This window comes from Oncorhynchus keta, chromosome 11 (genome assembly GCF_023373465.1).
Source record: "Oncorhynchus keta strain PuntledgeMale-10-30-2019 chromosome 11, Oket_V2, whole genome shotgun sequence".
In the NCBI taxonomy this organism is placed as follows: Eukaryota; Metazoa; Chordata; class Actinopteri; order Salmoniformes; family Salmonidae; genus Oncorhynchus; species Oncorhynchus keta.
The window spans coordinates 35,394,828-35,406,691 of NC_068431.1; the positions used below are offsets into that span (position 1 = coordinate 35,394,828).

Sequence of the window (11,864 nt, forward strand, 5' to 3'; positions counted from 1 at the left end):
ATGGAGTCCAGGTGAGTCTCATAATGAGGCGCAGGTGCGCATAACGATGGTGCCAGGTGTGCGTAATGATGGTAGTCAGAGGCAGGGATTAGTAAACCTGCGACATTGAGTGCTGGAGAGGTGGAGCGGGAGTAGACGTGACACCTACCTTATGACAACACAACTGATTGGCTCAAATGCATTAAGAAGGAAAGTCATTCCACAAATTAACTTTTAACAAGGCACACCTGTTAAATTAAATGCATTCCAGTTGACTACCTCATGAAGCTGGTTGAGAGAATGCCAAGAGTGTGCAAAGTTGTCATCAAGGCAAAGGGTGGCTACTTTGAAGCGTCTCAAATATAAAATACCTTTTGATTTGTTGAACAATTTTTTGGTTACTACATCAAATCAAATGTTATTTGTGACATGCACCTTACAGTGAAATGCTTACTTACAAGCCCTTAACCAACAATGCAGTTTTAAGAAAAATAAATAAGTAGATAAGTAAAAAATAAGAAATAAAATAATTAAAGAGCAGCAGTAAAATAACAATAGCGAGGCTATATACAGGGGGTACCGGTATATGATTCCATGTGTTATTTCATAGTTGTGATGTCTTCACTATTATTCTACAATGTAGAAAATAGTAAAAATAAAGAAAAACACTGGAAAGGGTAGGTGTGTCCAAACTTTTGACTGGTACTGTATATATTTTACTATGGTGTACCAAAATGGCGGCCCCAGAGGCTTGAAAACAGCGCCCCTGTCAGTCATCTAGGGTTAATACATACAATTGGTTGTAACTGAGGGGATGGAGGGCGCCTTTCGGTCATAATTCGTTCGTACTAAAGATGCTGCACTCCTTAACTCACACACACAAAAATCATTCCTTCCTCCCTCGCCCTGTAAGTGTATACTCGTCAGACGTCATGAAACGTCATCAGAAGTGTCCACTTCATTTGAGGGTTGAGGGGATAGGGTGTGTCTTTTAAGTGTTTGGACTGCAGACACACAGAACTGCCCGATCGTTTTTTCCATCATGGCTCCATCCGCAGACAGGCTGGGATACTGGGGGCGGCCAACCTCAACGCTAGATTGGTGTGAGGATAATTATGTCGTCTCTTTCTACATCGCAGAATTCTGTAAGTACAGCTGACACCATGCTTATTGCAAAACTAGTAATAGAAAACAAAAATGAATGCAATAAATACGGATGTGGCTCCGTGCGGAAAGCCGTCTCAGAAATAGCGTAAACATTATGCCTGGTGGTGCCATTCCCGTACGCTCGCGCCAGAAGGCTAGATCATGTCTGTTATTTCTACATTTAAATACAGCTTTGATGTTTTTATACCGGTAAGGTAGAAGTTACCATTAGTGTCGTCACCTCGACCGTGCTTCTTGCCTAGGGCGATGCCAGACCCGCCAATGAGTCACAACTTCACTTGAACCTGCAGCCGCACCGCGCTCTTTCAAGTAGGCCTAACTGTTTACAAGTATGCTACTGTAATAGGCTATCTATACGGCACATTAAAAAGTCGCTTTGCGCATGTGTACAACGAAATGCGCCACAAGATGGCTTCAGAATATAGACTCTTTCGGCAGGTAGCATAGTGGGCCAGTAACCGAAAGTTTGCTGGGTCGAATCCCAGACCTGACAGAGCTACCACTTCACCAAATCTTTCCCAAACATTACTTTTATGGCCATCTTTTATTTTCAACTCTTCAGCTTTTCTCTTATTGAATTAAACTCCGACATTTTCACTTTTGCCTCTGTGGAGTGACTAAACTTTTTCTGCCCGCTCCCAAAAACATTTGGCCATAGGCGTGTAGACTATTTGGCCTGCATACAGTTTGACCCTAAACCTTAGGCTTACGCACTAATGCCAGACAGCCTACAATAATGAATGAAAAACCTCAGTGTAGCCTATAGATATAAATTGCACAAGAAGTATACATTTCTGGATTTTTTTATGTACTGTTTTCTCTTTATTCAACCTGCCCGCCACACACGCTCTTCATCCAAACAATATTGAATGACCCTAAACCCGTCAGCCCAACGGATATAACTGGGGGGGGTTATGAGTCAACCCATGCATCACTCATTCACACCCCTAGACTTTTTCCGTATTTTGTTGTAACAGCCTGACTTTAAAATTGATTAAATGAGGTTGTTTTTTCACTGGCCTACACACAATAATCCACAATGGCAAAGAAGAATGATGTTTTTTGATTATGTTCTACAAATGCAAACAAAAAAAATGAAAAGCTGAAATGTCTTGAATAAAAAAAAAGGTACTGTATTCAACCCCTTTGTTATGGCAAGCTTAAACATGTTCAGGAGTAAAAATGTGCTAAACAAGTCACATGATACGTTGCATGGACACAATAATAGTGTTTAACATGATTTTGGACTGACTACCTCATGTCTGTACCCCACACATACAAGTATCTGTAAGGTCCCTCAGTCGAGCAGTGAATTTCAAACACAGATTCAACCGCAATGAACAGGGAGGTTTTCCAATGTCTTTCAAAGAAGGGCACCTATTGGTAGATGTGTGAAAATGAAAAAGCAGACATTGAATATCCCTTTGCGCATGGTGAAGGTTGGAGGGTGTATCAATACACCCACTACAAAGATACAGGCGTCCATCCTAACACAGTCACCAGAGAGGAAGGAAACTGCTCAGGGATTTCCCCATGAGGCCAATGGCGACTTTAAAACAGTTAGTGTTTAATGGCTGTGACAGGAGAAAACTGAGGATGGATCAACAACATTGTAGTTACTCCACAATACTAACCAGAGTAAAAAGGACAGAATACAAATATTCCAAAACATGCATCCTGCAAGAAAGAACTAAAGTAATACTGCAAAAGATGTGGAAAAGCAATTCACTTTTAGTCCTGAATACAAAGTGCTATGTTTGGGGAAAATCCAATATAACACATTACTGAGTACCACTCTCCATATTTTCAAGCAGAGTGGTGGCTGCATCATGTTATTGGTTATTGGTATTGGTATGCTTGTAATCGTTAAGGACTGGTGAGTTTTTCAGGATAACAAAGGAATGGAGCTAAGCACAGTCAAAATGCTAGAGGAAAACCTGGTTCAGTCTGCTTTCCACCAGACACTGGGAGATTAATTCACCTTTCAGCACGACGAGTTGCTTACCAAGAAGACAGTGACATTTCCTGAGTGGCTGTGATACGGTTTTGACTTTAATCTACTTGAAAATATATGGCAAGACCTGAAAAATGTTTGTCTAGGAATGATCAGCAACCAATTTGACAAAGCTTGAAGAATTTTGAAAAGAACAATGGGTAAATGTTGCGCAATCCAAGTATGGAAAGCAAGACTTAGACTTAACCAGAAAGACTTACAGCTGTAATCACTGCCAATTGTGATTCTAACATGTATTGACTCGAGGTTTGAATACTTATTTAATGAAGAAATATTAGTGTTTTGTACAAATTAAAATCAAACTTTAGAATTTTTCTTCCACTTTGACACTTTTGAGTATTTTGTGTAGATCGTTGAGAAATAAAGACAATTAAATACATTTTAATCCTACTTTGTAACACAACAAAATGTGAAAAAAAGTCAAGCTATGTGAATACTTTCTGAAGGCACTGTAGGAATGATTGGAATTCTACAGTATTTAAGTAAAATGTTTCAAGGATAAAAGTACATGTATTTAAGCATTTTTGTTGCAGTGTGGACATTAGTAATAGTACTTAAAAATATATATATACTTTAAGGAAAATGTTTTTTGTATATTTCAAAAATGCATTTATATAGCTTCTAAAATATGTTTTACATTGGTGGGGGAGTACCAAGATGGAGGCACTATAGCTTCAAAACAGCGTCCCCTGCTAGTCATCTAGTGTTAATATAAATCATTGTTTCAACCACACCACACAACCACACTCGCATGTTGAACGAGCATCTGCGTAGCCAAGCGCTAAAATAAACTCTGGGTGAAAATTCTACAAAGAACTAGCTAAAAAGAGGACCATATTTATGTCAGGTAAAATAACATCCCAATGTTCATCTCCCAGGACAAACTAGCTAGAAACAGCTAGTTTCATATGCGTTTTGACCTGCCCCCAAATTAATGTAGTTGGTTCACAGTTGGTTTTGATATTTTAATCTGCGTATCAAGATCGCGTCTGGTGTGGACAAACCACCAGACGCGATCTTGATACGCAGATTAAAATATCAAAACCAACTGTGAACCAACTACATTAATTTGGGGGCAGGTCATGCGATGGCGCACACGGACTCACGTGCGGGGCTGGTTTAGTCAGCATGTTACACAGGCACCGCAACATTTTTCTATTCATGATAATTATCTTTAACACTAAGAGCTCCATTCCATTGCAAGATAAAAACCTGCAACTCAGCATTCGTAATTTGCTCTTGGATACCCTTTTGAATGATATGAGTGATAAAAGATTGTGAGTGCAGCAGTAAAACTCTGTCTATGCTAGTTCTATCTCACTCGAGTTATGAGGGGGTCATTGGTGAATTTTCTATTACAAAAGAGATCCCTGGCCCCAAAAAGTTTGAGAAACGCTGCCCTACAGGCTTTCTGAGAATCCCACACCCACTGTCATGTTATGGCAAAACTCCATGATAATACAGTTGGCTTTATTATGTTTTTAATGATGCCAATTTTCGAAACTGCCAAGTGGGTCAGGTCCTGTAGTTTTAGGTTGGCTTGGAGGAGATTCCAAGACCAGGGGGCTGAGAAATTAAAGGACCATGCTTTTATGCATTTTCCTTTCGAGCCAGAAGACAGCATAGATAAAATGGCAGTTTTCCTAAAATGGCCTTATAAATAAATAACTAATTTCACCAGTCTAAATCTTACTGATTTTATAAATTGGACCTGCTTACAGAAAGTAAACACTATTCTTTCTCTAGTTTTCCATCTGCTAAGAGACACACTATTAGAAATTCTATCAGACATCAAATGATTGTGGTTGTTTGCTATCATACACTACACGTTTTCTTGTCTTCCTCTGACAGTTGCTCTGTTTGTTATCTTGTTGTACAGGGAACACTGTCAGCAACCTCATTATGATCCTGCCTCCCATCTACGGTGCCATCCAGACGTATAAAGACGGCCTAGAGTTCCGCTACGTCTACTCTTTTCTGGGACTGGCAGGTAGGTGCTCCATACACATCAGGAACTATTAGTATGATTTACTAATATTTTATAATACAAATGAGGAGTTTATTTCCTAAATGCTATATCCACCCATTTTTACCATTTAGTTTTTTCATCAGAAATCGTTGCCTATGGGTACGTTCATGTGTGTGTAAAATATTACTGATCTCTGATTTTTATTTAATACATTTTAGATATGTATTTGCACATTTAGACTGTATTTTGGAATTCTTGACAAACGGGAAACTGTTGAGCGTACATTATACACAAACCTGTGCAAATACCATTGTTTTGCTGGAATGGCAATACACAATCATGTTTCAATTGTCCAGTATCTGTCATCTACACTGTTTGAAGTGGATTTAACCAAGGTGAATCCAGGTGAAAGCTATGATCCCTGGTCACTTATTAAATCCACGTAAGCAATCAGTGTAGATGAAGGAGATGGGCTCCTGCTAAGACAGGGCTTGAAGAATATGTATTTTAAAGGACATGATGCAACTGTTTATTTGAGAATGGTTTGAATGTCTGTGCTTCCTGCTGCTTGTTTGATGTGTGCCATTCTTCTGTTCAGTTTTTACGCTATACATTATATCCATTGTTTAGCTGGAATGGAATGCTTGATCCAGTATGCTGAGTATAAATGAAAAGTGAATCAAAACATTAGTATCACCTGCTCTGATGTCTCAGCATGACATTTCAGACTGACCAGGTGAATCCAGGTGAAAGCTATGATCCCAAGAAAACACTTATTAATGTCACTTATTAAATCCCACAGTCAATCATTGCTATTCTAATGCATATGCATATTTTAGTGCACAGCAGGAAATGCAAAAGTGGAGTCGATTCAAGGTTTAAAAAGGCTTCTAAAGTTTGTAATTTCCACTTTAAAATGGCAGACTTGATTTGCCCTACTGAAAAATGTATCAACCCCTCCAACATTTTTTCATTAGTTATAATCCACATAATAATTGTCATTTCCTGTTGCTGCAGTATTATTTTCCTGCTGTACCAAACTGGCTCATATTTAAGATCCTACATCTATACCACTATTAGGGCAACAATTCAGTTTAAAACCACTGGAACAGTGGTCAAGTTTTCTGTTATTGGACAAAGGTATATCTTGTCCCCACGTACAGTAAGGAAGATGGTTCGGGTGGCAAAGGGCCAAAGCTGGAGAATTACAGTTTTTTTTTTCATGTATCTTCCGGTGACCAAGTTTACGCCACCTCCATGCTCTCTGGAAGGGTTGCCAGAAAACATACTTTATTGAGAGCAAACAACAAATGTAAACGCCTGGAGTTTGCTCAAATGCATTGGCACTTGGATTGGAACTGGTGTTGTGGTCAAATAACATGAAAATAGAGCTCTTTGGCCACGCACACCAGTGGTGGGTTTGGCATCGAAAGAAAGATGCATATGCAGATTATTTTTGATTTAGATTTTTTGCTTGTTGAACAAAATCTTTCTCTGAGCATTTGTATTAGTATAAAATAATAGAATTTAAAAAATGTGCATACAATATAGCTCACTATTTGTATTATTTTATAAAGTATTTTTTTCCTCTTCTTTACCAAGGGTGCCAATAATTTTGGACCTGACTGTAACTGTTGTGTCCATTTTCATTCCATTACTGTATGTCAATAACTAATGTCACTATCTGCATTCTCTTTTTTCTCTTTTTTCCCCCAGGTGTATTTACAATGGAAAGAGCCAGTATTTCACCAGGTAAGAGAGAGTACATTTGCACTCTTCAGTGAGCATGCTCTTTGTTTGGTACTAGGTTTCACTGTTTCATTAGTAAATATTGCCCCTGGCTAAAAGTGGAAACAGCCAGACATGAGGTCCTGTTAGATTGCTATTGTGGCATGTCACTTCAGATGTCTCTGTGCAGTTGTATTCAGCAATGCAATATATTTCAGTGTTGTCACTTGTCGTACAACATGTCATACACCACCTATTTGACTATCGCTTTGACTAATCTTATATGCCCAGGTTACACTTATATAAACTCCTCTCTAGCATACCACCACAATAGCCAGTGTTGCTGTGGATATTGAGAGTCTAGAGAAGTGTCTGTGTTGCTTGACAACAACAGAAACAAAGTGACAAAGCAGCCTTTGTTTACACTTCAGAGCCCCCTCTGCTTAACCTACTGCTCCATGGTGGCACACGTTTAGTCATAAACATGCCCTCAACAGTCTGTTTTGGAGGACGTTATAGTGTCAGCATATTGTTTCAACTAGTTGGTGTTTCACACCAAGCTGATGCGTGTAGTTTGATTTGCTACTCATTTAGATAGAACACACGAACTGTGACCATCCATTTATACGTCTCATCAACCATCACAAAAGAGCAGTCTTTATTTGAGCTTGGATTTAGCACAACCTCGTGTTTGAACCTTGTACATGCTGTGTTATCCTTTTTTAGGGGTTGAGAAGTCTGGTTGAAAACGTGTGCATTACACACCTCGTACTTAATTTCACCTTTGTTCTAGTGAAAACACCAGAATTAGGCTACTTTAAAATAAGACACAGATCTGAATTTGGTTGCTTTTCAAAACTAAAGATTCTTCTTTTTGTGTCCTTAGGTCATGTATGGTGCGCTTGTAGCCTGCTTGGTGATGCGTTCTATCTTCATAGTTACATGGTATGTGGCAATGTGGTAGAATCATGGCTCAGTAGTTTGGGAAACTAATTGATAACTAAGAGGTCAACAGTAAATTTGTTGTCCTTACAACGTTTGAATTGTATAATAGCCACTCACCATTGGATACTGCTATTATGCTGATATTTGTGGTTCTGGATGACAACGTTTTCAGAAACCACAGTACGAAGTAGGGCAGAGGAGGCTGGTGGGAGGAGCTCATTGTAATGCTCATTGTAAAGCTCATTGTAAAGCTCATTGTAATGCTCATTGTAATGGCTGAAATAGAATGGAGTCAAACGTGGTTTCCATATGTTTGATGCGTTTGATACCGTTCCATTGATTCCATTACACCCATCACAATGAACCTGTCCTCCCATAGCTCACCCCACCAGCCTCCTCTGAAGTAGGGCTATGTTATAACATAGTTTATACATCTCATATGACTTTGTATTTTAACTGCAGGGTCTACCCCTGGCTCAAACCTATGTGTTACATCTCCCTGAGTGTCTTCCTGCTGGGGTTCCTGTTGTGGAACATTGATAATCTGGCATGTGACTCACTCAGGTAAATATACAAACAATTTGCACATGCTGACTTCAGAATATGGACATCCATTTCCCTAGATGTAGGATCTCAATGTTGAAGGAGAACTTTCCTGCAATGCAAAAATGTTTTTAACTTGGCCTGTATTTGAGGTTTAAAAAGACTTCTGAAGTTTGTAATTTCCACTTTCAAATTTCTGACTTGAATTTCCTTTAACATTTTTAATCAATCTCTACAAAAATGGCCAATATTTATAATCCTTTCCTGTTGCTGCAGGATTATTTACCTGCTGTAGCAAACTGTCTCAAATTAAGATTCTACGTTTGTGGACAGAATCAAATGTAAAACTCTCTACTCCTCACTCTCCTTTAGATCCACCAGACAGAGATTGCCCCCTGTTGTTGGGGCGGTGACACAGTTCCATGCCTGGTGGCACATCCTCACAGGCCTGGGCTCCTACCTACACATACTCTTCAGGTAAACTATCCACTGAACCGTCTATATTCTACAGGTCTTATAAAGCTTCTACTGTGTTTGTTTGCTCATTGTATTTGTTCCCACTAAAATTGATTTATTCTGCTTGAAGAACATAATTATATTAAGAACAGACTGGTAATCTTGAGTAGGGATATGGTCAGATGATTTCTACAAGAATGTGTTACTGAAAAATGTAGGATGTTCTGTTGCCATGTAGCCTCCAGATACGGTCAATCTACCTCAAACACAGACCAAAAGTAAAGGTAAGCGTGCTCTCATCCTCCCAGTTCTTCAACACATCCCAGTTCTATGCTTGTGTATACAGATGTAGGCTCTACAAGTTTTACTTGCGACAGGGTGATCAAATCAAGACCCCCACACCTAGAGAGCGTGAGGTTTTGAGCAGAAGATGACTCTGCTATCTCCCCTCTTCAGTGTGCTGTTGTCCTGTACAGTCCAACAATATTTATACCGAACGTTCCTCTTTAAGTAGATTATTGGTGTTGGGAATAGAAAATATAGTTGAGTATGTGTAGTGTGACATTCAGTCATGACATTCAATCAGTCATAACTAAGTTCTATGGTATGCATTTATGGACTGAGGGTTATGATAAGGAATTTTTTGGGGATGCAATTTCTATAAAATTATTATCTTCATATACATAACGGCTGCATGCAGGGATGCATGTATGCCTGCCCACTGTTGGGCAGAGCCCCCCTCCACCCTTCTCTAATACTCATCATACCTGAAGATCATTCAGAATCAGAACTTCAGGTTATGATACACAAGAGGTTTTTCAAATTAAGATCCTACATCTGTATGGCACCATAATATCAACAACAACCTAACACTTGTCCACAATGTGTTCAATCAGTTTATATGTGGAGTGTGGCCCATGTTGCACATGGAGGCTCAGAAGACAAGCTGAGTGGCTGGGGACCATGAAGGAGGGTGACTACCATACAACAGGCATCAGCAATGGGACCTGACCTGCCAGTCTGCCAACTCCCCCTCTGCTGTCTCTGGGACACATACTGTACACCCCACTACCAGAGGTCTGGCAGGTCACCCCCCAACCTACCACTCCAGGGACCCTTTTGTTTCACACTGTGTGGATTTGCCAAGTACAGCAATATGATATTTTAGCATATTCACAAACCATAATAATGTCAAATGGTCAGGTTGAGCTGGCTGTATTTTTCATTGGTTATGTTTAGACCTGGGAACTGGTTTATACTACCCTATTTTTTTTCAACATAAATGAGCAGGCGCTCTTATCCAGAGAGACATAAGCCTTCCGCATGCTTTGGTTCGGCTGATGTTTAGCCGAACAAGTGTTCATATACTCCCTTAAAAGACCTTCGCTTGAGCCCCCCGAGTGGTGCAGAGGTCTAAGGCAGTGCTAGCTGTGCCACTAGAGATCCTGTTTCGAGTACAGGCTCTGTCACTGCTGGCCACGACCGGGAGACCCATGGGGCGGTGCACAATTGGCCCAGCGTTGTCTGGGTTAGGGGAGTGTTTGGCCGGCTGGGATGTCCTTGTCCCATCACACTCTTGCGACTCCTGTGGTGGGCCGGGCACATGCACGCTGACACGGTTGCCAGGTGTACAGTGTTTCCTCCGACACATTGGTGCGGCTGACTTCCGGGTTAAGTGGGCATTGTGTCAAGAAACAGAGTGGCTTGGCTGGGTCGTGTTTCGGGAGGACACACGGCTCTCGACCTTCGCCTCTCCCGAGTCTGTATGGGAGTTGCAGTGATGAGACAAGACTGTAACTATCAACTGGGGAGAAAAAGAGGTTTAAAAAAATAAATGCCCTTCGCTTGAAAAAAGCAGCAATTACTACTGTTTGTCCATATTGAAACTCCGTAGCCAGTAAACACTTTCTCAAAATCGTCCAAAATTAATGATAACTCAAGAAATGTTTCATTAATTTTTACATTTTTTTCTGAGGAGATCTTAGTTGCTGAACTTTACATCTAAAATGTTTGGTGCAGTATTTCTCAAGTGAAATAATTAGCATGAAAACGATTCATCTCTAGTTGAATGACAGCAAACATGAAGCATTAACAATGACAGCATTGAAGAATCCCTACTGTTGACCAATCACCGACGAAGGAGCGTAAAGTTTGGTTACCGACTTTGGCTTCCATCTAAAAATGTTTGTGTGCACGAACAGCCCAAAAAAACCTTGCCAAAGACCAAAATAAAAGAAACAAGTCATAACTGTTTCGAATGGGAAGCCTGCAGACACCGTTACAGTTAGTGCATTCATCTTGAGAGACCTAGGTCAGACAACCATATATCACATTCATAGTAAGTACATTTTTCCTCAAAGAAGTTATCAGCAAATGTCAGTGCTAGTAGGAAAACACAAGTGCATAAGCATGAATTAAATGTCTTATTTAAGATACTTTTTGAAGAGGAAGTGTTTCAAACATTTTTGGAAAATTGGCAGGGACTCTGCTGTCCTGACGTTAGGGGGAAGCTTGTTCCATCATTGGGGTGCCAGAACAGAGAAGAGTTTTGACTGGACTGAGTGGGAGCCGACACCCCGTAGGTGTGGGAGGCCCAAGACACCAGAGGTGGCAGAGGTTCCCCTCTCTAAGGGAATCTGGTCTAGGTGATACAGTGTGCTGGTTACAGACAGGACTGAAACAGAGACGGCAGGGAAAGGTATAATAAATCAATTATATTGACTACAGTATATATGTTCTCTGCAACGTCTTGGTAACATAGGAACACTCTTTGACTTCAATGACATTTATTTAATCTATGCCAAGACTGCAGTTGCATTATACTTGCAAAATGTGAAGTTGTTTAGGTATTTTTACATTTACATGTCCATGTGTTTTATGATTTACTTGATTAATATTAATATTATACAAGTTAAGGATTGTTCCATTTCAGTGGGAATTTCAAGGATACAGGGTAATTATTTTCATGTGTATGTCTTTTTATTTGCCAACGCAAAATATCATGAAGAAACTTTACCTGAAATAAAGATATCTGCACAAGCCTTGGTGTTGCTGCCAAAAGGA

General features: G+C 40.0%; 1 protein-coding gene across 1 annotated transcript; it reads left to right on the plus strand.

The window, feature by feature from the left end:
• The first annotated feature begins 775 nt into the window (after window positions 1-775).
• On the plus strand, window positions 776-11,864 carry LOC118390119 (alkaline ceramidase 3). The gene is made up of 8 exons (XM_052457520.1): window positions 776-1,124; window positions 5,040-5,150; window positions 6,799-6,881; window positions 7,744-7,802; window positions 8,265-8,366; window positions 8,718-8,822; window positions 9,040-9,085; window positions 9,698-11,864. The coding sequence occupies exons 1-8, from the start codon at window positions 1,022-1,024 to the stop codon at window positions 9,749-9,751; spliced, it is 663 nt and encodes a 220-aa protein (XP_052313480.1). The 5' UTR covers window positions 776-1,021; the 3' UTR covers window positions 9,752-11,864.